Source organism: Diabrotica virgifera, chromosome 3 (assembly GCF_917563875.1).
Source record: "Diabrotica virgifera virgifera chromosome 3, PGI_DIABVI_V3a".
In the NCBI taxonomy this organism is placed as follows: domain Eukaryota; kingdom Metazoa; phylum Arthropoda; class Insecta; order Coleoptera; family Chrysomelidae; genus Diabrotica; species Diabrotica virgifera.
In genome coordinates this window covers 139,741,211-139,769,157 of record NC_065445.1, presented here as the reverse complement: position 1 = coordinate 139,769,157, position 27,947 = coordinate 139,741,211, and the positions used below count along the sequence as shown (strand labels likewise).

Below are 27,947 nucleotides of genomic sequence, written 5' to 3'. Positions count from 1 at the left end.
CCAGTAGGTTTGATTACTTCTCCTGTGTAAGTTCTTAATATTAAGTCTCTTTTAAAAATTTTTTTTGGAATGATTAATTGATTGTACAATTTTAGTGATATAAGAGATAGTGTTGCCCCTGTATCAAATTCCATAGAAACTGGCTTATTTTCAATACTGATTGTAATTGTATATTTTTTAGTTCGTTCATCCTTAACAAGGTTTATTTCGCCGATAGATTCTTCACTTGTATTACTGGTACAATCATTAATCTGGGGTGCATTGTTTATTTTTAAACAAACTTTTGCTAAGTGTCCCTCTTTTTGACATTTGTTGCAAGTTCTTTTAATGGCCCAACATTCGTTGGATGTATGATCTGATTATCCACATCTGAAACATTTTCCCCTTAAGTCTTTTAATGTTATATTTTCATGTTTTTTTTTTGTAAGTACATGATCTTTGAGGGTTTTTTTACAGATGTCGACAATTTGTTTACCGTTTCAATTTCATTACGTATGTCTCTAGATATTTTATTGTTTTCTATTTTTCCCATTTTAATTGATGTAGCTATCTGAACTCATTTTGAGAATGTGTGTGTTTATCTGTCTTGCAGAATTTTTATTCGAATTTCGCTGTCGTGCAATTTTCTGATGAGCTGTAACGATAAAAATCTATCTATTGTGGACTTACAAAAATTTTGACATTTGAATTCACAGTTAGAAGCAAGTTTCTTGAGTTCTGCAGCGTATGTTGCAAGAGTTTCATTTTGTCGTTGTAAATGTGTAACAAATTTATTTTGTTGAGCCCACAATCTAGGTGTAGGATCAATAAAGTCATCAAGTAGGTTAATTAATTCTTCAAAACTTTTATTTAATGGACCCTCCGGAGAATAAAGATTATGTAAAATATCATAAAGTTGTGGGGAGATCGTAGATAATAGAAAGTAAATTTTACTTTGCTCATCTGTGATGTTATTTAATAGGAAAAATACCGTCAATCTCCTTGTAAATTTATTAATTGTTTCTTTTTCTTGTAATGGTTGAAAATTAACTTTTGGTAATTGTATCTTATGGTCTATATTTTGAATTTTCGTACTACATATAACATCTTGGTAGTTTGATCCATTTCTCTTTCGCAAAATTAGGAGTTTGGTTTTTATCATTGTATATTTTTCTTCAAATTCAAATCTTTCTTGTGTTTCTTGTTCTATATCTGCGTCTTCAGTTTCTTGCTCGATATCATATTGTATATTTTGAAATTTCTTTATGGTTTCGTCTAACGTTTGTAATCTGGATCCAATTTCTTCGTTTGTGATTCCTCGTTCATGTAAACAATTTTCAGTTTTTGTCAGAGTGCCTCGTATAGTTCTGTCGCCTGGGGGTACAACGTCCTCCTTAATTCAGATAGACTTACCCAAGTTTTTTATGTATTTTGTCGCTAAGACTGTTATAAACAAAGAGCTTAAGGAATTACATACCAGCGATTTTTCGCAAAACAAAACATTTTTCTGTATTCTATGGGTGATAGTCATCAAAAAATGGTCTTACAAATTTTTTCGTAGGATGCATAGTTTTCGAGATAAACGTGGTTGAACTTTCAAAAAATCGAAAAAGTGCAATTTTTGAACCCGAATAACTTTTGATTAAAAATAAAATAGCAATTCTGCTTACTACATTTGAAAGTTCAAGTCTAATTCTATCGGTTTTGATTATTTTCATTGCTAAAAATTAAGCTATTATTTGTTAAACAAAGCCATAAACACATAGTGTTTGTCGTGCCCAATGCATTCGGTTAAATGTAAGTAATCTACGTAGAAATTGTCTGTATGCGCGCCTACTCGTTCGATTTCAAAATGAGAAATGCATTGAAAACATCATTCAATCACTATGTGTTTATAGCTTTGTTTAACAATAAAAAAATTAATTTTTAGCAATGAAAGTAATCAAAACCGATAGAATTTGACTTGAACTTTCAAACGCGGTAAGCAGAATTGCTATTTTATTTATCAATCAAAAGTTATTCGGGTTCAAAAATTGCAATTTTTCGATTTTTTTAAAGTTTAACCGCGTTTATGTCGAAAAGTATGCATTCTACGAAAAGACTTGTAAAAACATTTTTTGCTTAGAATGACCCAAAAAATACAAAAAAATGTTTTGTTTTGCGAAAAATCTCTGTTATGTGCTTCCTCAAGTTCTTTGTTTATAACAATCTTATCGACAACCGGATCAACTGTTACCCAAAAAATTCGTGTTTTACGGGTCAAACTACATAAAAAAAACTTGGGTAAGTCCATCTGAATTAAGGAGGCCGTAGTACCCACACTGGCGACAGGACTAGTAAACAGGCTCGTACTTTTTTTAGCTTTTTAATGTTCATTCTACTAACCTCGTCGCCAATCTTATATAAAAGAAATGGACATGTTATCAGTATTTATCCATTTATAATTAATGACAGTGACAATATTATATTAATCTAGAAACATAAAAAAACATTAGTAACTATGGTAGACATTAGTAGCCGTAGATCTTAACTACTAAATATATAACAAGTTGAACATCGGTCTACAAAGTCCACCTCACAAATAAATTTGCCGTGTTTTTGCATAATTTTAATTTTCAATAACATAGCGGGCTCTCTGAAATGCTCCATTGGTTAAGTGATTTATTGCAGACTACATGACCTGCCCTGGTTCGGTTCAGATTACACCATTCTCGGCACGGAAGAGAGACACTGTTGGGTTTGACTGTGAGATTTTCTATTATAATATAGTCTATTCTAGTTATTATATAGTTATATGTATATATACACCGTTCTTAGGCGTCAACACCCTTCGGTAGGGATCTATGGAAGAGTATCACCAAGCCGCAAGCCCTTATCCCGTGCCGTACCGCTCCGCCATAGGCCTATCAGACGCCAGTTATTCCAGACCAAGTCGTAGATTCTATTGAATTTTATACTACGGCGTTGGCTTTTTATTAATTTCATGACCTGGCTGAGGCTCTAATCGTCGATCGAAAATCCACTAAACTTGTCTATCGACTTGCTTCTGCCAACTGGACTGTCTAGACCGACTATTATATAGTTATTATAATGTATATTCTAGTTATTATTATATTCCACGAATATACGACTATTTTGGATAATCGCGACCTAGAATTCGTGTGCAACATAAGAAGTACGAATGTAAATTGCTCTGATTATTTCATTCATAGGAGATTCTGACCAATAGAAAGCTACAGAAATCTAAATTAAATCGATAATTTTTGATAATTTCCCGTCGTCAAGTATATTACGTCAGATGCCCTTCGTTGCTAGAAAACATACATTCAGTGGCATTAATGACAATTAATGTTTTAAAAATTATAAAAGTGATGACTTGCAACCGTCAAATTAATATTTATAACAACTGTTTGTTAAATTGTACTAATTTGTACTTACATAAATAAATTACAATAAAATTTTAGTTTTGAACAGTTTTATTCATGAAATAATCGCAAGAAATTACACTCCATCTCTAAAATTAATATAGAACTTTTGCCCTCGTGACACTTTGACATAATTTTACTCGCCTTCGGCTCGTGAAATTAAAACTGTCAAAGTGTAACTCGGGAAAAATTCAATAATTTTAGAGCTCTTGTGCAATTACTACTGATAATTATTCCAATAAACAACAATGTAATTTGAAATTTACTTTCGTTCTTCATATTTTGCACAGTAAAATATTCGTTGTCGCGATAATTCAAAACATTCGCATATTCGTGGAATAGGGTATAGGTGTGCATTGTTCAATTCTTCGTACTTATTCACTTATCCAATGCTCATCGATTATGAAATTGTTTCACCTATACACTATGTCCGTAAAGTATGGAACAAATTCTTTTTTAGCTAAACAGACCATTTTAAGAAATAATCCTAAAACACGTCCATTTTTGATTTTAATTTACCGTATTTTAAAGTAACATTCTAATATACAGGGTGAATCACTTTCGAGTAATGACGTCACCGTCATTTTTTTTTTAAATGGAACACTTATGGAACACATTTTTGTCTAAATTTTCGAATTACTCTAGCTGAGCTGATTCCAAAAATGTATCACATGTTGATTCAAATTGGTACAGGGTGGACAAAAATACAATAGTTTTTTGTGTGCTCATAAAGTAACGCGTTAGTTAAATTAACAATATCAAAAATACTTATTGTCTAGCGGACAGAATATGAAAGAAATTATTTCTTATCAATTTAAAAGAAACATAGTAGGCTATGTTTTTGTTAAATGTTTAGAAATTTATTGATGTTGAGTGAAAGTTTAGTACTACAATATTTTTGGTATTTGTGAATGTTTTAATTATTGCTTAGATTTAATTTGAAGTAGAAATGGAGTAAAGTGTAAAGCAAAGAATTGAAATACTTATGATGATTGGGTATGGAGACAGATCGCGAACTCAGATGGAAGTGTGAAATTTGTTGAATGATAAATATCCACAAAGACTTATAACGCGTTCAGCAGTCACTAAGATTGAAAAGAAATTTCGAGAAACTGGTACGGTTGAAAATGCACGGAAATCAGGTCGTCCCTCTGCAAATTCTGATACATCATTAGATGTTTTACTTGGTTTTGAAGAAGATGCGCACAATTCTGTTCGTAGAGTTAGTCGCGATATCGATGTTAGCAAAACAACGGTACACAAACTATTAAAGCTTGAAAAATGGCATTCTTATAAAATCAAACTTGTTCAGGAATTAAACGAAGATGATCCCGATAGAAGAATTCAATTTTGCGAAGCAATGATGGATAACTGCCACCGAGACCCTCTCTTGGTACAAAACATTATTTTTTCTGATGAGGCCACTTTCACGTTAAATGGCGAGGTTAACCGTCAGAATTGTAGATACTGGGCAAAAGAAAACCCCCACTAGATGCGTGAGCATCATACACAATACTCCCAATAGGTAAATGTATGGGGTGGAATTGTAAGAAATCGAATCATCGGACCCTACTTTATCGAAGGTAGTTTAAACGGGGCAACGTACCTTGAGTTTTTAAGGGGGTATCTCGTACCTACTTTACGTAATTTTTTTACCAGCAGACGTAATCCTGGACGCTTTGATGACATTTTATGGTTTCAACAGGATGGTGCACCTCCACATTAGGCTGCAGATGTTAGAAGGTACCTAGATGAAATTTTTTGAACAGGTGGACTGGTAGACGTGGACCTATTGAATGGCCAGCGACGTCACCAGATTTCAATCCTTTGAATTATTTTATGTGGAGCCATCTGAAGAATGTTGTGTATCAAACGAAACCAGCAAATATTCAAGAAATAAAACAAAGCAGTAAACAATATTTCTCAAGACACAATAAACAAGGTTCAACAAGAATTTGTACAAGGTTTGGGTTGGGTTACTGTCAAATACAGCAAGGGCTGCAGTTCGAACATTTATAAAGTCATGTATTTCATTATATTCTGTCCGCTAGCGCTAGACAATAAGTACTTTTGATAATATTGTTAATTTAACTAACGCGTTACTTTATGAGCATACACAAAACTATTGCATTTTTGTCCACCCTGTACCAATTTGAATCAACCTGATATGTTTTTGGAATCAGCTCAGCCAGAGTAATCCAAAAATGGAGACAAAATGGGGGTGTTCTATTGAAAAAAAATGACGGTGACGCCATTACTCGAAAGCAATTCACCCTGTATATTAGAATATTATTTTAAAATACGGTAAATTAAAATCAAAAATCGACGTGTTTCAGGATTATTTCTTAAAATGCTCTGTTTAGTTAAAAAATAATTTGTTCAATACTTTACGGACACAGTGTATATTGTACTTTTACAACAAGTATTTGCAATCCTAAATTAAACGATTTGGAAGTAAACTTAGACTATTATAAAAGTTCAAACCGGCAAACAGGTGTATGTTCTCAAAGAAATTGAAAGTGTGTAAAAAATTTTTAATATTTAGCTAAGTACTTTCAACACATAACGTGCCATCATCAGAGCTTCGTCCTCTTATAAATCCTTCATAGAAGAGTAATTTTTAAAATTGACATGATAAATCATGGATACTGGGCAAAAGCCACAGATATCGGGTATAAAACTCTTAAAATTAAAAGTTGTAATTTTAAACTAAAAAAGAATTTAGATGTGATAAACTTTTAATTTTAAGGGTTTTATACCCGATATCTGTGGCTTTTGCCCAGTATCCATGATTTATCATGTGAATTTTAACAATTACCCTTCTATGAAGGATTTATAAGAAGACGAAGCTCTGATGATGGCACGTTATGTGTTGAAAGTACTTAGCTGATTATTAAATTTTTTTTACACATTTTCAATTTCTTTGAGAACATACACCTGTTTGCCGGTTTGACCTTTTTAGAAGTGTGTACAAGTCATACAGTCTGTTTCAATTTATTACAAAAGTACCCATCCACCATTTTCCTTTCAGGTAACTATATTCCAAGAGTGCCAACCAGAATTTTTAAGGGACTTAGTCCTAAAAATGAAAGCGTATATTTTCACACCGGGCGATTCGATATGCAGGAAAGGAGAAGTGGCTCGTGAGATGTTCATCATCGCTGATGGTATATTGGAGGTGATCAGCGAACACGGAAAAGTCCTAACAACGATGAAGGCTGGAGACTTTTTTGGAGAAATCGGAATATTAAATCTGGATGGATTAAACAAGTAAGTAACACCATAGAAATATGATCATAAATAAACCTGTATAATAATAAAAATAAAACATACTTAGTTAGACATAAATAAAATAATTCTCCACTAAAAAACCTGAATTAATAAATTTTTAGATATTATTCTTATTGCCCCGTCTTCTTTCGGAGGTTGGCGATCCAAATGGCAACTGTAGCTTTGGAAACTGCTGCACGAAAAATGTCTGCGGATAAGTAGTGGTCAAACCATCTTCTCAAGTCCATTTCTAAAGTCCATAATTTGAAGTAGTTCATATCTTTCCTCTGTTAACACAAGCATTGCATTTTCCTTTTTTTGGATTATCCTTAGTAATTCTTTGTGTTTGTCCATGCGCCGAAATTCCTCATTGTTAGAAATTTTTTGTACCCATGGAATTCTCAACATCCGTTTGTATATATTATATGTTACCGGCCAAATCCCGATTTCAGGATAAACTAGTTTGGCCTAGGCCAAACGAACTTGTCCTGAACGCGATAGGATAAACTATACTAAATTTACAATCAAGATGCAGTAGAAATAAACAAACCAAGACACGTTAAATGCTACTAGGAGCACTCCCAAATCATAATTTACAATGTACCTATATACTTTGGAAATCATGATTTGGGGTTTACAATGTACCTATATACATTGTAAATTTTGATTCGGGAGTGCTCCAAGTAGCATTTAAAATGTTTTGGTTTGTTTAGTTCTACTACAATTTGATTGTAAAGGACCCCGCAAAAACCTTATGGAAAATAGGTCCCAGTGGATTTCGTTCATACTTCGGGAAAATACTCTTTGAAGCATCCTGATAAAAAGTTCTCATGGGCACAACTCAATCGTATAAAGGATTTTCAAGATATAGAGGCTCAAACTCGAAAAATTATAAGATTTACTGGGTATTCCAATTCTATGAGTTACTGGTTATTTGGCAACATGTAGAAGTTTGGATCAAGGAAAAGTACTAGTAGTCTTGGATTTTTTCCTGGCTATCCAATAGCGACCTTTACTTTGACCTTGACCTTCAACGGACGTCATCTTCTAGAATTTCGAGGGATTTAGGCATTAAATTGATATAAATAGATTACTCATGGGTTTTTGGGATCGCAAAACACGAATATGCCATCAGAATTGACCTCCGGGTGACGTGGTGGCCAGGGCCACTGCAAGAAATGTCATATTCTAGAGTTTTGATAGTTTTCGGCATTTAACTGATGCAAATGAATTACTGGAGGGTTTTTTGAGGTTGCTAAACACGAATATGCCACCAGAACCGACTGCCGAAGCACCTGGTTTCCAAGGTCAATGAAAGGGGCTCCTGGAGTTTCGAGGGTCTTTGGTACTACATTGATTCAAACGGATTATTCGTAGGTTTTTGGAGTTGCTGAACACGAATACCGCATAAGAACAGACATCGAAGTACCTAGTGCCAAAGGCATGTCATGCTTTGGAGATTCGAGAGCTTTCGGTACTAAATTAATGTAAACTGATTACTCACAGGTTTTTGGAACTGCTGAACGTGAATTCGATATCATATCCGATCCACGGAGCACCTGGTGCCTAAGGCAGGTCTTCTTCTGGGGTTTCGACAGGTTTCGACATTAAGTTGATGCAGATGGGGATTACTCATTAGTATTTGGGGCTGCTAAACACAAATACGCCATCAGAACAGACACCGGGTTACCTGGTGCCTAAGGCCGCGTTCAGAGTGGACGAGCAAAGAGCAAAGAGCAAAGAGCAAAGAGCAAAGAGCAACGAGCAAAGAGCAAAGAGCAAAAAGTGCACGTTCAGAGTGGACGAGCAAAGAGCAAAGAGCAAAGAGCAAAGAAGTGCTAATAGCGGGTAGTTACGCTAGATGAGAGTTTAGTTTTTTTCCACTCGGCAGTATGGATAGGAGCGGTAGGATATTTGCTCTTTACTCTCACAGTAATCCATGTAGTGAGACCGCTCCCGTCTGAAAAAATTTCCGATTCGGTCTCTTTGTGGATTCCTATTTAAAAATATTTTAAAATTTCCTTTAAACAAATCTGAAGGGTGCCGGGCGGAATTTTTGGGCAGAAATTGTTTAAACAATTTTTTTAAACAAATACAAAAGATCACGTTTTTTGCTCTGGAACATATATTTTTAAGTTTCGTGGGTCATTCTAAACAACAAAGGTATCTTGTAAATGTTCTCAAAAATTGATAGTTTTCGAGTTATAGGCAATTTAAAATCTGAAAAATGCGAAAATACGCATTTTCGAGGCCTAAAAACTCATATTTAAATTAGTATTTTTGAGGTTGCCAGATACTTAAATTGAAGTTTAAACATTGAGCCTCAAGACTCTGAAGAGTGATCGCGTCTAACCTTAATTTATACCGTTGTTTTTTAATTGTTAAATATGCGTGTTTATCCGATTTTTTGCCGGTGTGGCGCGCTCTATTTCAAAAATCTCCTATTTTCCTCCGAAAATTATTTTTTCTAGATTGTTTGGGATTTTCTAAATAAAATAAGTTTCTTGACATTTTTCTCAAAAGTTAACAGTTTTAAAGTTATAAGCGATTTAAAATCCAAAAATGAGTTTTTTATTAACTTATAACTTTAAAACTATTAACTTTTGAGAAAAATGTCAAGAAACTTATTCTATTTAGAATATCCCAAAACATCTAGAAAGAATAATTTTCGGAGGAAATAGGAGATTTTTGAAATAGAGCGCGCCGCACCGGCAAAAAAATCTGATAAACACGCATATTTAACAATTAAAAAACAACGGTATAAATTAAGCTTAGACGCGATCACTCTTCAGAATCGAAGCTGAATGTTTAATCATCAATTTAAGTATCTGGTAACCTCAAAAATACTAATTGAAATATGAATTTTTAAGCCTCGAAAATGCGTATTTTCGCATTTTTCAGATTTTAAATCGCCTATAACTCGAACACTATTAATTTTTGGGAAAAATTACAAGATACCTTTTTTGTTTAGAATAACCCAAAAAACCTAAAAATATATAATAATAAAAATGCGAACTGAATAAAAATGGTATACATTTTTATTTTATAGTCGTATTACTCCGTAGAGTAAGTGCACACCTACATTGGATCCGATTTTCTCCGATTAGATCAGATCAGATCAGATCAGATCCGATCCGATCCGACAGGCGGTGCCTACATAGGGCTTTTCATTCACAGTCATTTGTTTCGAGCTTCTGTCATGTGTCACATAATAATAATTTATCTACGTCATACGTTATTGGTATATAAACAATACAAACCAAAGACGTATGGCGTAGATATATCAATATTATGTGACACATGACAGAAGCTCGAAACAAATAACAGTCGATGAAAAGCCCTATTAGATCCGTCTTTCTCCGATCAGATCAGATCCGATCAGACCGGTTTTCCGGCGAGGGTGCCTACATTGGTTCAGTAATCTTCCGACCACCGACCACCGACAATAAGTTGCGATGAAGTGTTGAGATGATGACATTGAATATATTTAAACATGTTAGCTTGCAACCCCCAACTTGCAACCAACTTGCAACCTGTTTGCAACCAGTTTGCAACCAACTTGCAACCAGTTTGCAACCAGTTTGCAACCAACTTGCAACCATCTTGCAACCAACTTGCAACCAATTTGCAACCAACTTGCAACCAACTTGCAACTAAAATTGCAACTCAACGTGCAACCAATCGGACTGAAACCAAACACTTCTCGATGAGAATAGGAGAAGCTACTCCCGACGTCGGCCGATATCGGATCTGATCTGATCTGATCGGATCGGAGAAAAACGGATCCGATGTAGGCACCCCCATTTTGGCACAATAAGCCCATGAGGCTGCAGTGCCATCGGAGACATATGTCAGACGACCTCCAAAAAAAAAAAAAAAAAAGGCACCCCCATTTAATACTATGGGTTTATTTTCTATTCCGACGTCGGCCGACGTCGGATCTGATCTGATCGGAGAAAATCGGATCCAATGTAGGTGCGGCCTAACTAGGTGCATTTTTCCGTTGGAACTTTACCAGCTGCAGACGGGGGATGTGAATTGCATAGTGTAGAATTCCTTCCCTCTCGTCTTCACTGCAGCATCCATTTGACTTGCAAATTGTAGAAGTCTTGGAGATGTCACCAGGAAAGTGTACCAATAAGTTTTCAATTTAAAAATCTTTTAGTAATATTTTTAATATTTTCAATATTAATAATTTACTATTAGGATTGAAAACTACTTCGTCTAAAAATATATGTTCCGGAGCAAAAAAACGTGATCTTTTGTATTTGTTTAAAAATAGTTATTTATGAAACAGTTCGTGAAGTATGCTTTTTGCGAACGCACGCGATATTTAGAGCACAAGCGACAGCGGAGCGAGTGCTATACATCGCGTAAGTTCGCAAAAAGTACTTCATGCACAGTTTCATACAATATTTTATCTACTCTACCATAAACAAATAAAAAAACTGTAACTCTTCGTCACTGGAATTCATTTCTATTCTACAATTTTTAGAACTTTGACATTTAAAAATTTTAACTTCTTTCAAACCACAAAACTGTAAAAACTTTTGTCGTAATTTATTGCTCATTATGTCATCACCATGACAACGCCAAAGTTAAGGATATTTGATTATATGAAAGTGTGTTAAAAACAGTGCGAAAAAGTAAGTCCCATTTAAAATACATTGTTACTTCACGCTCACTTTAAACACTTCACGCACTGCTATCTATAATGACAGTTTTCACAAACTAAAAACTTACACATAATATAACATAGAGTAGATAAAATTGTTTAAACAATTTCTGCCCAAAAATTCCGCCCGGTGCTCTTCAGATTTGTTTAAAGGGGACATTTTTGAATAGGAATTGACAAAGAAACCGAATCAAAAATTTTTTCAGACGGGAGCGGTCTCACTACATGGACCAAAGAAATCAAACTTGTTTGGTTTCGCCGCTTTGCTCTTTGCTAGCACTCTGTGCACCTCCGTTTGCCAGTATGAGTTTGATTTCTCCGCTTTGCTCTTTGCTCTTTGCTCTTTGCTCTTTGCTCGTCCACTCTGAACGTACGCTAAGGCACGTCATCTTCTGGGGTTTCGAGAGTTTTCGATACTAAATTGATGCAAGCGGATTATTCTTGTGTTTTGGGGTTGCTGAACACGAATATGACTTAGATAAAAGACTCTGGAGTATCTAGTTGCCACGATGAATACCACTATCAAAATAAATGAAGGAAAAACATTGTCAGATATAAATTGAGTTTATATTTTTTATAAATAATTAAAACAATTTAAGAGCACAATATAGTTATTTTATTAATATTTTTGACTTTGAAAACGGTATAAAGGACGTACAAAGGACAGGTTACAGGGGTTGGGATCAAAATAACATGCATCACGTATTCGTGTTCAGCAACCCCAACAACCTATAACTAATCCCTTTGCAATAATGTAGTACCAAAGACCCTCGAAAATCCAGGAGCCGAACGAAAACCGAATGGAAAAATATGAATATATAAAGGTTTATTTATAGTCCATGTGGTGAGACCGCTCCCGTCTGAAAAAAATTCTGATTCGGTTTCTTTGTGGATTCCTATTCAAAAATGTCCCCTTTAAACAAATCTGAAGGGTGCCGGGTGGAATTTTTGGACAGAAATTGTTTAAACAATTTTTTTAAACAAATACACAATATTACGTTTTTTGCTCTGAAACATATATTTTTAGGGTTGTTGGGTCATTTTAAACAAGAAAGGTATCTTGTAATTTTTCTTAAAAATTGATAGTTTTCGAGTTATAGGCGATTTAAAATGTGAAAAATGCGAAAATACGCGTTTTCGAGGCCTAAAAACTTATATTTAAATTAGTATTTTTGAGGTTGCCAGATACTTAAATTGAAGATTAAGCATTCAGCTTCAAGATTCTGAAGAGTGGTTGCGTCTAACCTTAATTTATACCGTTGGTTTTTAACCTTCGGATGACCAGCGCGGGGGAAATTGTGACCCCAGCGTATGTTTTTCTTTAATAAATTCAAAAGTATTTTTTATTTTTAACTCATTATTTTTTTATTTGCCTTTAATATCATTCTAGATATCCTCATATTTTGAAATAAAAAAAATTCCCTATATTTTACGAGTAAAAAATATATTCTGAAGTTGATGTTTAGTAAAATAGCGTCTATTATGTGTAATTACAAGTAGTTTTACGCTAATGACGTCGACTTTGCAAAGTAACAAGACACTTACTCAACATAGACACTACATATGACACTAATACTCATGTTGTGACTGGCTGAATGATATAAAGTCCATGCCAAAAAAAATATTAAAAATTAAAAAAAAAAACATTTATTTTTTTAAAAGTCTAAGTTTTCAGTCTAATGGCATATAAAGCAACATAATGCTACTCTACATCCCACCAGAATGAAAACAATGGGAACCTTCTCTGGTTACACCTCCGAGGCTTCTACAATTTGCAAGCCATACGGATGCCGAGACTAAGGAAGATGAGGGAATTTTACAATATATAATTCACGTCCCATCTTCTCAGCGCGGTAAAGTTCCAACGAGAATAGTTCCCTTTGTACTCCAAACAGAGTAAAGTAAATCAAAAATGAATAACCATTTTCAATGTCGTTGCAACACGAAACCAAAGCCGCGCGATATTCTAGTCCAATCAGAGAGTGCCGCAAGCACCTCTACCGGTTTCTAAACTTATTAGTCTCTCATCAGGAGGCACATATGCTGCTCTCCCTGATCCAACCAAAACAAACCCCGGCGTGCAGTCACGGATCGCAACGAACGAAATGGCATAGATGCCCTAGCGGCAACTGCTATCAAAAGTCTAAGTTTTCAGTCTAATGGCATATAAATGCTACTCTACATCCCACCAGAATGAAAACAATGGGAACCTTCTCTGGTTACACCTCCGAGGCTTCTACAATTTGCAAGCCATACGCATGCCGAGACTAAGGAAGATGAGGGAATTTTACAATATATAATTCACGTCCCATCTGCTCAGCGCGGTAAAGTTCCAACGAGAATAGTTCCCTTTGTACTCCAAACAGAGTAAAGTAAATCAAAAATGAATAACCATTTTTAATGTCGTTGCAACACGAAACCAAAGCCGCGCGATATTCTAGTCCAATCAGAGAGTGCCGCAAGCACCTCTACCGGTTTCGAAACTTATTAGTCTCTCATCAGGAGGCACATATGCTGCTCTCCCTGATCCAACCAAAACAAACCCCGGCGTGCACGTTCGTTCGTTGCGATCCGTGACTGCACGCCGGGGTTTGTTTTGGTTGGATCAGGGAGAGCAGCATATGTGCCTCCTGATGAGAGACTAATAAGTTTCGAAACCGGTAGAGGTGCTTGCGGCACTCTCTGATTGGACTAGAATATCGCGCGGCTTTGGTTTCGTGTTGCAACGACATTGAAAATGGTTATTCATTTTTGATTTACTTTACTCTGTTTGGAGTACAAAGGGAACTATTCTCGTTGGAACTTTACCGCGCTGAGCAGATGGGACGTGAATTATATATTGTAAAATTCCCTCATCTTCCTTAGTCTCGGCATCCGTATGGCTTGCAAATTGTAGAAGCCTCGGAGGTGTAACCAGAGAAGGTTCCCATTGTTTTCATTCTGGTGGGATGTAGAGTAGCATTATGTTGCTTTATATGCCATTAGACTGAAAACTTAGACTTTTGATAGCAGTTGCCGCTAGGGCATCTATGCCATTTCGTTCGTTGCGATCCGTGACTGCACGCCGGGGTTTGTTTTGGTTGGATCAGGGAGAGCAGCATATGTGCCTCCTGATGAGAGACTAATAAGTTTCGAAACCGGTAGAGGTGCTTGCGGCACTCTCTGATTGGACTAGAATATCGCGCGGCTTTGGTTTCGTGTTGCAACGACATTGAAAATGGTTATTCATTTTTGATTTACTTTACTCTGTTTGGAATACAAAGGGAACTATTCTCGTTGGAACTTTACCGCGCTGAGCAGATGGGACGTGAATTATATATTGTAAAATTCCCTCATCTTCCTTAGTCTCGGCATCCGTATGGCTTGCAAATTGTAGAAGCCTCGGAGGTGTAACCAGAGAAGGTTCCCATTGTTTTCATTTTGGTGGGATGTAGAGTAGCATTATGTTGCTTTATATGCCATTAGACTGAAAACTTAGACTTTTGATAGCAGTTGCCGCTAGGGCATCTATGCCATTTCGTTCGTTGCGATCCGTGACTGCACGCCGGGGTTTCTTTTGGTTGGATCAGGGAGAGCAGCATATGTGCCTCCTGATGAGAGACTAATAACTTTCGAAACCGGTAGAGGTGTTTGCGGCACTCTCTGATTGGACTAGAATATCGCGCGGCTTTGGTTTCGTGTTGCAACGACATTGAAAATGGTTATTCATTTTTGATTTATTTTTTTGTTAATTGTCATTTTTGACATTTTTGACCTGGGGTCATTTTTCCCCCCTTGGTCATCCGTGTAACAAAAAAAGGTTGGTCATCGGAAGGTTAATTGTTAAATATACGTGTTTATCCGATTTTTTGTCAGTGCGGCGAGCTCTATTTCAAAAATCTCCTACTTTCCTCCGAAAAATATTTTTTCTAGATTCTTTGGAATAGTCTAAATAAAATAAGTTTCTTGACATTTTTCTCAAAAATTAATAGTTAAGTTATAAGCGATTTAAAATCCGAAAAATGCCAAAAAAACGCATTTGAGAAAAATGTCAAAAAACTTTTTATTTTATTTAGAATATTCCAAAGAAACTAGAAAAAACATTTTTCGGAAGAAAATGGAGATTTTTGAAAAAGTTAAACAAAATTTTGGACACAGAGTGAGGTTATGTATTGAAGAAAATTGACACCACTTTGAACATTTAATGTAAATTATTTTTTTCCAGTGTGTTTTGTTTAACTTTATGTAATAAAGTGTAATTAATTAATTTCAAGAATAGTGTATTTTCAAAAAAACGCAAATAAATCGAAAATTATCGAAGATAGGTATAGGGATTGTTTAATAAAGTAATATTATTATTTTGATTAGAATTCAAAATTAAAGTAAAATACAGGGTGTCCCATTTAAGTTAAGAAAGTAATTATACAAAATATTGTACAGCAATGACACTTCAGATTGCGAACACTCTGTAGATTAGTTTCAAATGGTAAATATTCTGATGTAAAGCATGGACAGTTGACAATTAAGTGACAAAAAGACGTTAATTAAAATCCATATGATAATGTGTAATTAATTAATTTCGCGAATAGTACATTTTCAGAAACACCCAAATAAATCGAAATCTGTCAAGAATAGGTATAGGGAATGTTGAATAAAATAACATTATTCTGTTCATTAGAATTCAAAATTAAAGTGAAATATAGGTTGTTCCATTTAAAAATATAAAACGTTATATCATTACGCTAAATTGGGACACCCTGTATATATTTTACAAATTTTAATTTGTAGCCGGTACTGACCTACGTATTTCTACGGAAGGAATTTTTAATATCTTTAGCCGTTTCCCCGGTAGGCTCCGTCCCGTTGAGCGTGGCTCACCCTGTATAAGAAAGCACCAAATAAGCACTAAATTTCAAAAAAAGGCATAAAAATTAAAAAAATCAAGAAAAGCATAAAAAAGTGCTGTCAAAATGACATATTTTTGCATATTTCGTTCATATTTAAAAAGAATATAGTCCTGCTTGTATCATTTACCATAAGCATTATGCTTAGAAATCCGGACTCTATTGATGACCTCTGACCCCGCGTAAATTTTTTAGCTCGGGTGGGATTTATGAGGACTTTTTAGATTTCATTTATGATAGTATTTTGAACAATTCTGCCAATTTTCAGCTTGATGGTAATTTTTGTAGCCTCGAATGTGTAAGTTGACCGGAGTATATGAGGAACTACCGCATTTATTATCTATTTTGTAGTTATTGTGCGTTGCTTGCTATTAGGACGGCATCATCGGCCTAACTGATTTGGTCTATGTTGGTTCCGTTAATCTTGATTCCACATTGGACCTCGTCTAATTCGTTTACTCGTCTAATCCCGGACAGGGATTCCGATCTATTCTGCTTTTTTTTAATTTACATATTTGTTTTTTATTTTAGGAGAACAGCTGACGTAAGATCGGTGGGATATTCGGAGTTGTTTTCCTTGTCCCGTGAAGATGTTCTGAACGCCATGAAGGACTACCCGGAAGCTCAGGAGATTCTTCAAGCTTTAGGTAGGAAGAGGCTGATGGAGGTAAAAGCGTCAGCGCGTAACCCACCTAACAAAGACCACCATCACGGACACGGTCATGGCGCAGAAAAAGGACTCGTCGACAAAATTAAAAGCGAAGCTAAGGTATGCTTTTAGTATTATTTTTGTTTCTTTTATAAAATAATTCTGGCAAATTTGAGAAAGAAATTAGGGTTAAAGAAGAAACTGTAATAAATATAATACTGTACATATATGTTATTTGTCCCTCACTGCTCATTAAGGATTCTTTTAACAAACTGCACTACTCATTTCTTTTCAGGGTTTAAGGAACGCCTTGAAAAAGTCAAAAACTCATCGCAGGTCAGAGGAGTCTTTGGAACTTCAACCTCTTCATCCACCAATGTATGCTAACAAAGCATGTCTAAAGAGGATGTCAAGAGTCAGATCGCACGATCTTAGTCAAGAAGAGAGCGACCGAAGGGATACGAGTGCCTCTGAACCAGCGACTTCGCCAATAGGAGCTGGTCTTCCACTTCTACAGAGATTGAAGTTAGTGTCTTAATTTTCTTTATTTAAATTTCTTTCATTTATTAAAATTTAGTGGAAAAAATTAAACAAATATAGGTAATCAATTGTTTACCACACATACATACATACTAAACAGTACGATGCAAATCTATGGAATAAATTGAATATTTCGAAAACAGGCGACTTAAAGTAAAATCTTAAAATATGTCAGTTTTAATTTTTCAACAGTCATCGTTTGCTGTACGAATGGGTGGTAACCTTATATTATCAGTGTAAACGTAAGGACCTAATTAACCATTTTTTATTTAAATACAAATCGAAATCACTGGACGTGGACATCTCATTCGAAAGGTCTCCTCTATTTACCCTCTATATTATAGAGGGTGTTTAATTAAAAATTGGAAATATTTTTACTGTAGTTTTCTGGGCTCAAATATTAGGATTTATCCAAATCTCTTAAATAAAATTTGGCTCATTACTAAGTTACAGGGTGTTTTATTTTAGTTACAGGGTCATATTATGACCCTTTTATTTTGTAGTTTAACTCTAAAATCGTTTTCTTATATGCCTGATTAATTATGGTGCCTTAATACATACTGTGTATTATATATATTATTACTAGGGCTCTCAGATAATGTACTTAATCTGTAATTTGATCGTAAACTGACCCTAATCTAAAATGGGTCGAATCATGTAGCTGTCAGCAATTATTTTTTCCTTCTTAAATATGGCTAAAAAGTGCAGACATGCGTTAAAAATACAATTATTAATGTTACGAATTCTTATCGAGTTCTTAAAACTTTTATTAATATTGTGAAGCAAATTAAAGAATTATTAAAATAATTAGATTCTAGAGAAATTTTATTAATGTAGATAAATCTAGAAAATTAGATCTAGATAAATTAGATTTTAAAATGATTGTGTTTTATACCTATATAATGCAGTGCTAAAACTCAATCATTAATTTGCTTAAATACGAAGTACTTATAGAAAATTTTAAATAAAAAAGCAAGACAAAAATTAGGTAACCATGTCAAATTAAAACGATAAAATAAATCGAATAAGGAATATTAATATGCCGTTGAGAGCTCTTTGTGAGAAGGCTTAAAAGATTATTAGAAAGCATAACTACTGTGCATGTACATTAATAAAATTTCTCTAGAATCTAATTATTTTAATAATTCTTTAATTTGCTTCACAATATTAATCAAAGTTTTAAGAACTCGATAAGAACTCGTAACATTAATAATTGTATTTTTAACGCATGTCTGCACTTTTTAGCCATATTTAAGAAGGAAAAAATAATTGCTGACAGCTACATGATTCGACCCATTTTAGATTAGGGTCAGTTTACGACCAAATTACAGATTAAGTACATTATCTGGGAGCCCTAGTAATAATATATATAATACACAATATGTATTAAGGCACCATAATTAATCAGGCATATAAGAAAACGATTTTAGAGTTAAACTACAAAATAAGAGGGTCATAATATGACCCTGTAACTAAAATAAAACACCCTGTAACTTGGTAATGAGCCAAATTTTATTTAAGAGATCTGGATAAATCCTAATATTTGAGCCCAGAAAACTACAGTAAAAATAAATACAGTGTTTAATTAAAAATTGGAAATATTTTTACTGTAGTTTTCTGGGCTCAAATATTAGGATTTATCCAAATCTCTTAAATAAAATTTGGCTCATTACTAAGTTACAGGGTGTTTTATTTAAAAATTTAATAACTATTTGTACCCAGGACTTTAAAACTCTTTGACATACCTTTTTCATACTTGGTAGAAAGTGTGTGTGTACTGTACAGTGTGTCCCAAATTGGTGTGTTTTGCAGTGTATACCGAAAACTAGAGGAGATAGAAAAAAGTAGTTAAGGTGTCATGACTTCTTTTTTCGTTAAAGTAACGATTGCCCAATCAAATGATCAATAGCTCCTCACATTATCGAGATACTGGGCGATTATTGAAAAATGTCGAAAACGACAGGGTTACAGATTTTCTTTATTAGGAAAAATTTTAAAAGCTTTATAGGAACTTTTGATATATATTATGAACGAATTCAGTGGCGTACAAAAAACTTTTTTAGGGGATCTCGCTAAGGAAATATAAACCATACTTATGTTTTCTAAATAGGACAGCCTGTATATTTTGACATTTTTCGTTTACCTATTAAATTCTCTTTCATCTGACATGACATATCATATATCTGTTTTCAGTTGTTGGAGCCACCGTGCAAATAAATTGTTTATAGTTAACGTCAGGTTAAAGGCACTTAAAAATAAAACACTCGGTAACGTATTTTAATATTTTAATATAAGGGTACCAATCCTTGACATTTTTATTTAGCAAAAATAAAATCAATCAACTTAAAAAATAGGAATAACGAATTTACCAATAACAAAATCTACTTAACTACAAGAATTAATTTTACAAAAATAATAACATTAACATAAACCAACAAACAACAATAATAAACAACGTAACAACTATAATTAATTTTAAAAAAATATGAAAATTATAATAAAAATGTTGAGGATTTAATTCTGGTGAACGAGGGGGCCACCGAACAGGACCATAAGTTCCAATCCACCGATTAGGAAATTTTTCATTTAAATAATTTCCAACTTGGTAGGTACTGATTTTATTTTAATAAATAAATTTAATAAAACTATCAAGGATTGGTACCCTTAAGGCGGAGATACATATCCGCGCCGCAAACTCCGCGCCGTGTGAGCACCGCGCGTTCGTGGCGCGGTTAATGTTCGTTAAAATTTTTCGTTTTGACGAACCTTCCGCGATCCAGAGGAAACTTACGAACATTTAGTAATTGTAGATAATTAGTATTAAATGTGGGTGCCTACATTTTATCCGTTTTTCTCCGATCAGATCAGATCCGATATGGGCCGACGCGAGACGTCGGGAGTAGCTTCTCCTATTCTCACCGAGAAGTGTTTGGTTTCATTCCGATTGGTTGCAAGTTGAGTTGCAAGTTGGTTGCAAGTTGGTTGCAAGTTGGTTGCAAGTTTGTTGCAAGTTGGTTGCAAGTTGGTTGCAAGTTGGTTGTAAGTTGGTTGCAAGATGGTTGCAAGTTGGTTGCAAGTTGGGGGTTGCAAGCTAACATGTTTAAATATACAGGGTGTCCCGAAAAGATTGGTCATAAATTATACCACATATTCTGGGGTCATAAATAGGTTGATTGAACCTCACTTACCTATATACAATAGTACATACAAAAAAAGTTACAGCCCTTTGAAGTTACAAAATGAAAATCGATTTTTTTTCTTATTTCGAAAACTCTTAGGGATTTTTTATTGAAAATGGACATGTGGAATTTTTATGACAGCAACATCTTAAAAAAAAAATTTAAGTTAAATTTGTGCACCCCATAAAAATTTTATGGGGGTTTCGTTCCTATAAACCCCCCCCCCCAAACTTTTGTGTACGTTCCAATTAAATTATTGTTGTGGCGCCACTAGTTAAACGTAATGTTTTTAAAACTTTTTTGCCTCTTAGTACTTTTTCAATAAGTCAGTGTTTATCGAGATATTTTGAATATTTGTCGAATCCACCACATATTTGTATATGGTTAAGTATGATTATAGACACTTGTTAATAATCTGAAAATTTATTTATAACTTAAATATTTAGGTATATTTTGAAAAAGAAGCCACATCTCGATAAAAGGTGACTTATCAAAAAAAGACTAAGAAGCAAAAAGTTTTAAAAACACTGTGTTTAACTAATGGTACCACAATAATAGTTTAGTTGGAACGTACACAAACATTTGGGAGGATTAAAGGAACAAAACCCCCATAAAAATTGTATGTAAATATATTAAAGAAGAAGCCGCATCTCGATAAAAACTGGCTTATCGAAAAAATATTAAGAGACAAAAAAGTTTTAGAAACGTTGTTTCTAACTAATGGTACCACAATAATGAATTAATTGGAAGGTACACAAAAGTTTGGGGCGGTTTAAAGGAACAAAACCCCCATAAAATTCTATGGGGTGGACAAATTTTACTATAATTTTGTTTTAAGATGTTCCTGCCATGAGAATGACACATGTCCATTTTTAATAAAAAATCTCTAATAGTTTTCGCTATATTGAAAAAAATCGATTTTCATTTTGTAACTTCAAAGAGCTGTAACTTTTTTTATGAGCACATTTGTACTAGGGTAAGTTAGGTTCAACCGAACTATTTTTGACCCCAGAATGTGTGGTATAATTTATGACCAATCTTTTCGGGACACCCTGTATATTCAATGTCATCATCTCATTTTCATTTTCCACGGTAAACATCAATACGTTTGATATTTCCTTCCGACCACTCCATTACTAAAAAATATTCAACTCAGGCGCCCCAAAACCAACAAACCACTCGTAAATCTGTCCAAATACATATTGCGAACCATCAAAGCATTTGTTGAAAAGCCGACGGAAGTTAGATCGTGGTGCGCTGTGTGCGCGCCGTTTGTGTGCCACTTGAAAACACGTACTAATCTAACAAATATGCAGCGCGCGAGCGGCTCGCACACCGAGCAGAGCGCATATGTATACCCGCCTTAATATTAAAATGTTAAAATACGTTACCGAGTATTTTATTTTTAAGTGCCTTTAACCTGACCTAAACTATAAACAATTTATTTGCACGCTAGCTCCAACAACTGAAAATAGATATGATGTCATATCAGATGAAAGAGAATTAAAAAGGTAAACGAAAAATGTCAAAATATACAGGGTATCCCATTTAAAAAATATAAGTGTGGTTTATATTTCCTTAGCGAGACCCTAAAAAAGTTTTTTGTACGCCACTGAATCCGTCTATAATATATCTATCAAAAGTTCCTATAAAGTTTTTTAAAATTTTTCTTTATAAAGAAGATCTGTAACCCTGCCGTTTTCGACATTTTTCAATAATCGCCCAGTATCTCGATAATGTGAGGAGCTATTGAAGATTTGATTGACAATCGTTACTTTAACGAAAAAAGAAGTCATGACATCTTAACTACTTTTTTTTCTATCTCCTCTAGTTTTCGGTATACACTGCAAAACATACCAATTTGGAACAACCTGTACACATTACTAAATTATCTTAAATAGACGTTTCTGGCTACTACCAGAGGCGTACGACAGGAAAAAGTGGATGGTTAACCTCCTTCAAATTCTACACCACTGACGGAATTGTTCTTTTAGCACAATCTTTCGATTCTCCAATACATTCTGTTACCTTTTTGTTACTTTTCTGTTTTTTTTTTCCAATACTTTTAATAAATTCAGATATATTTTATTTCTTATGAAAATATCTGTTTTTTTTTAATGTGAATTCCGCCAGAGTTACGCAACAGTTTAGAATTTTAGAAGAACATACAATCTTTTATCGACCTATTATAGAACTTTAGTCTGATTGTAGAATCCAATTCTATTGGATAAATTGGATATACCCTAATCTAATATTTCGTAGATTGCTCAAAGAAAAACAAGATAACGAAGAAAAGGCCAAAAGCAGCATCTCACCTCCGATGTTATCTCCAACGTCTTCCACAATACGATCACCACCACCCATAAGCGAGGAACCCTCCACGGAAGAGACAATCGGTGCAGGTCTCCCGCTCCTCCAGCGGATTCTTATGCTTAAAGCCAAAGAGGAAAAGGCTAGAGCCGGCAAAACAGTCACTATGACTCCTAAAAGTGTGACGGGGCAGTTGTTTAGCGGAATGAGCCTGGGAAAAAGTAAGTACTTTTTACAGTTGTGTATTGTTTACCAATATAGACTCTTCTTTTTCTCCTTTACGTGCCATCTCCACGACGGAGGCTGGCAATCATCATGGCTATTCTAATCTTAGATTCTGCTGCTCTGAATAGTTCGGTTGATGGGCATCCATACTATTCCCTCAAGTTACTCAAGCATGAGATTCTTCTCCTTCCTACATTTCTCTTGCCCTAGATTGTCCCTTTTATAATTAATTGAAGTATGTTGTATCTCTCATTCCGCATAACATGTCCCAGGTATTGCAGTTTTCGTATCTTAATGGTTTACAATATTTCCATTATTTTGTGTACTCTTCTCATGACTTCGTTGTTTGTTACATGTTCGGTCCATGATATCTTTAGGATTCTTCTATACACTCACAGTTCAAATGCTTCTAACTTTTTAGTAGTCGACGCGTTAAGTGTCCATGCTTCTATCCCTTAAAGCAGGGTCAAGAAAATATAACATCTTGCCAACCTAACTCGCAAGTCTAATTTCAATTCTCATGCACAAAGTACCTTTCTCATTTTATTGCAGTTTATTCGTGCTTTCCCTATTCGAACGCTACCTATTCCAACTTTCATTTATTTGGAGTAATCGTTTGTGTGATTAACTGTTGGGCCAAGATAGTTGTAGTTTTCAACATATTCTAAAGCTTTATCGTTAATTTTCAGACTTTTATCATTATTTTAGGTTTTTGATATCCTCATAAATTTAGATTTTTTTATGTTTATTGATAATCCATATTCTTCTCTATACTCAACTATCTTGTTCGTTAGCTTTTGGAGGTCTTGGAGGGTTTCCGCTATTATGATAGTATCGTACGCATATCTAATGTTGTTAATTGGCGTTCCATTGACCTTTATTCCTGCTGTTTCTCGCTCAAGATCTCTTTTCATAATTTCTTCAAAGTATGCATTTAGTAGTGGGGACAATACACACCCCTGTCGCACTCCTCTTTTAATTTAGAACTCTTCTGATGTGTGTTCGTCAATGCGTATGTGTGTCTGTTGTTTAAAATATAGATTTGTTATAATTCGAAGGTCACTGTATTGTAATTGTTTTGCTTTGAGGGCGTCCATTAGCTCTTTGTGGCGGACTTTATCGAAAACTTTGTTGTAATCTATGAAAAAGACGTACATATCTTGGTTCACCTTTAATCATCTCTGGATTAGTACGTTGAATGTACACAGAGCTTCACGGGCACCTACGTCTTTCTTTACGGAATCCAAATTGGGTTTCTTCAATATCCATATTAAGTGTTTGGTAAATGCGTTTATGAATGATCTTTAAAAACATTTTAAGTGTGTGAGATATCAGGCTTATGGTGCGGTGGTCGGTGCATTATCCACCATTTTTCTTTTTTGGGAGACAAATAAATAATGTTGAGGTCAACCATTGATTGGGTATGACTGATAAATTTCATTAAAGAGCTTTAAGATGACATCCATGTACTCATTTTCTAATATTTTAAGGATATCAATAGGCAGTTGATCTGGCCCCGGGCTTTTCCGTTTCTGGTGTTCTTTAGTGCGTACATTATTTCTTCCTTTGTAATTTCTACAGTCGCTTCTCTGTCTTCCAAAAATATGTCTTGTAGGTTTCCTCTTCCGTCGTCGAAGAGCTCTTCCATATATTCTTTCCATCGTTCTAGCTTTCCGTCAGTCGTTATCATAGTATTTACATTATACTTTCCATATAACTCCTACGTTATTACAACCGATAGAATGACAAATGAGGTGTCAAATGAGAGCTTATGATCTAAAAATGGTACTAGAGTTGAGAATTTGACCTCGGACATCCAGTTTTAGAGTTTCAACCGGAAATACTGTTTTAAAGTCGCCAAAATAATAGAAGGGATATTACAAAAACAAATTTATACTTCCGATTTCATGTCTGTCTGTCCGTCCGTCTGTCTATCCGCAAATATAACTCCTACTTCATTAGAACTGAAAGAATGACAAATAAGGTGTCGATAGTGAGAGTTTATAACTCAAGGATGGTATTAAAGGTGAGAAATTTAATCTCGGACTTCCGGTTCCAGAGTTGAAACCGGAAGTACTATTTTATTGTCGCCGAAATAGTACCAGCAATATTGTTCGTCCGCTGTAACTTTTCCCATGTGTCACGATTCATTTTCAAACAAATTAAGTCAAAACATAAAGTGAAACGAATGTGGATGTGTACATACATTTTGTATACTGCATACTATGTATATATAGTCCTTTTCATGACCATTTTTCAGTGCGTAACAGTTTTTCGATTTCTCTCTAACGCATTAAATTGTATGTGACAGAAAAAAAGGCACGTCGGTGATTACAGACATTTATAACATTTCTTCTAGTTATTCTAGTTGTCGATAGATGGCACCATAATCAAAAAAGAATTATTTATTGAATAAAATAATAATATTATCAATATAATCTGCACAATTTATAAGACTATACAAATCAAAGAAAATACCATTTTATAAATGCAATAGACACAACTGATTTGTTTTTATTCCAAATTGAAAATAAAATGTGACAACTGTCAGATTTAACTAAAATGTCATGTTAAAATAAATGTCACAAATGTGTATTATCAAGGACTTATCTTTTTTTCTATAATTTGTGACGCACTGAAAAATGGTCATGAAAAGGAGAATACTACTAGTCTGGGCTGATTATCGGAGAATAGGCCATTTTTGGGAAAAGTTATTTACCAGCAATGTTATTGCTGGAATCGAAGCTTATGATTATATATTAATAATATAGGTATGCAAAGTCCGCAGATAGTGTGCTACTTCTTTATTGACAAAATGGCGCCCCCAAATCGTGTTTTTTCAATTTTTGCTCCATAACTCCGAATATTTTAACTTCACACTAAAAAAACTCTAATAAAAATTCACCGAAATTAAATTCTGCATAAAGATGTGTTTTTACCTATCTGCTCCGACGAAAATTTTCCTCGGAAAATGCGGGTTTGCCCAACGAAATCTTTAAATTGCAAATAAAGTTTTAGATAAGTAGTTATCTAACAATAATTAAATAACTCGGTGACATACAAGCTTTCTTGGTTTAAATTATAGTTCCAGAAGCCGGTGAAAATTAAACGAATATTTTAGCAACAATTCAATTGTTAATTATTAATTTACGGTCGCAATAATAACCAAAATAATTATGATACACTGATCAAACTTTGAAATCTTATAAGATGCCTATTTAATATTTTGTCGACAAAATATAAATTTCAAAATTTTTTGAATAACCTTTAAATGCTTAAAAAAAGTTATAAACAAATTAACGTTTCTCAGAAAGTTATTATTATATTCTAATTTAAAAAATAGGTAAAATGCGTATTTCAGAAATCTTGAAAAGGAATGCTTTAAAACTTTTTTACAACCATTTGCAAGAAAGTTATGAAACAGCAAAATAAACATAAGATTACTACGTTGTTTATAATTTTTTTAATCCTTTCAAAGCGTAAAAGTGAGTTTACAGTACAAGCTAATTACTTACAAAAAATATCATTATTAGTTTAATGGTTATATTTTAATTAAAGATTATAAATATTTTTTTTGTACTTTACGCGCGCGAAAGTAGACTAATACAGTACCGTAGCTAAAATTTTCACTCGAAGCGACGACCGCCACGCGACGTAGTTAATAAATAAAATTATGTATTATAACCCATCCACATACACAACTCGCGCGAGTTTAAAGCGTGTCAGTCGCTTCGAGTGAACATTTTAGCTACGGCTCTGTTGAATCAAGCCTACTTTCGCGCTAAAACTTACAAAAAAAAACATTTTTATTCTTTGATTAAAATATAACCATTGAACTAATGTTTGATATTACACTTTTAAGCTTTGAAACAATTAAAACAAGTTATAAACAACGGAGTAATCGTATGTTTACTTTGCTGTTTCATAACTTTTTGCAAATGGTTGGAAAAAAAATTAAAGCATTCATTTTCAAGACCTTTGAAATACGCATTTTAAGTATTTTTTAAAATTATAATATAATAAACAATTTCTGAGAAATGTTTTTCTTAACATTTAAAGATTATGCAAAAAAATGAAAAATTTACATTCTGTCGACAAAATGTTAAATAGGCATCACATCTTTATAATCTTTCTAAGTTGATTCATTAATATTTAGAGGTTTCAGAGAATTTAATGAATTGCCTAATGAATTAAAAGACTGTAGGACAGTTAAAAGTTTTAAAGATAAATTAAAGGTTTTCCTTGAAAATTTAAAGTAGTATTTGAATTGGCAGATAACGTGCACAATATTTTTTGTTTATTTGTATTGACTTTTATTGGTTGGTGAACTTGTTAATTTGATTATAATTCGTTATTAATTTTGATTATAATTTCTTATTAATTTTAAGAATAAATTAAAGGTTTTTCTTGGGATAAATATTTATGTTGAAATGATAGTGAATGTACACACTTTTCTTGTATTTTTTTATTGAAATTTTTTATTGTAAATCATTGTATTGATTGATTTTCTTTCGTTTATATGTAAAAAAATGTATTTAAGTTAAAAAAAATTGTACGTTAGGTTACCTATTTGGAAATAAAGATATCTATCTATCTATCTATCTATCTATCTATCTATCTATCTATCTATCTATCTATCTATCTATCTATCTATCTATCTATCTATCTATCTAAGTTTAATCAATGTCTCATGATTATTTTGGTTGTTATTGCGACTGCAAATTGTTAATTTACAATTGAATTATTGCTAAAATATTTGTTTAATTTTCACCGGCTTCTGAAATTATAATATATACCAAGAAAGATTTTATT

The 27,947-nt window shown here is 33.8% G+C and overlaps 1 protein-coding gene across 1 annotated transcript in view; it reads left to right on the top strand.

Moving 5' to 3' along the window:
• Positions 1–27,947, top strand: part of LOC126882573 (uncharacterized) — a 481,344-nt gene that overhangs the window by 382,201 nt on the left and 71,196 nt on the right. Inside the window, exons 12-15 of the mRNA XM_050647545.1 lie at positions 6,436–6,674; positions 16,764–17,001; positions 17,177–17,406; positions 22,863–23,131. Coding sequence (XP_050503502.1) covers positions 6,436–6,674; positions 16,764–17,001; positions 17,177–17,406; positions 22,863–23,131 — 976 coding nt within the window. The remainder of the gene's footprint in view (positions 1–6,435; positions 6,675–16,763; positions 17,002–17,176; positions 17,407–22,862; positions 23,132–27,947) is intronic.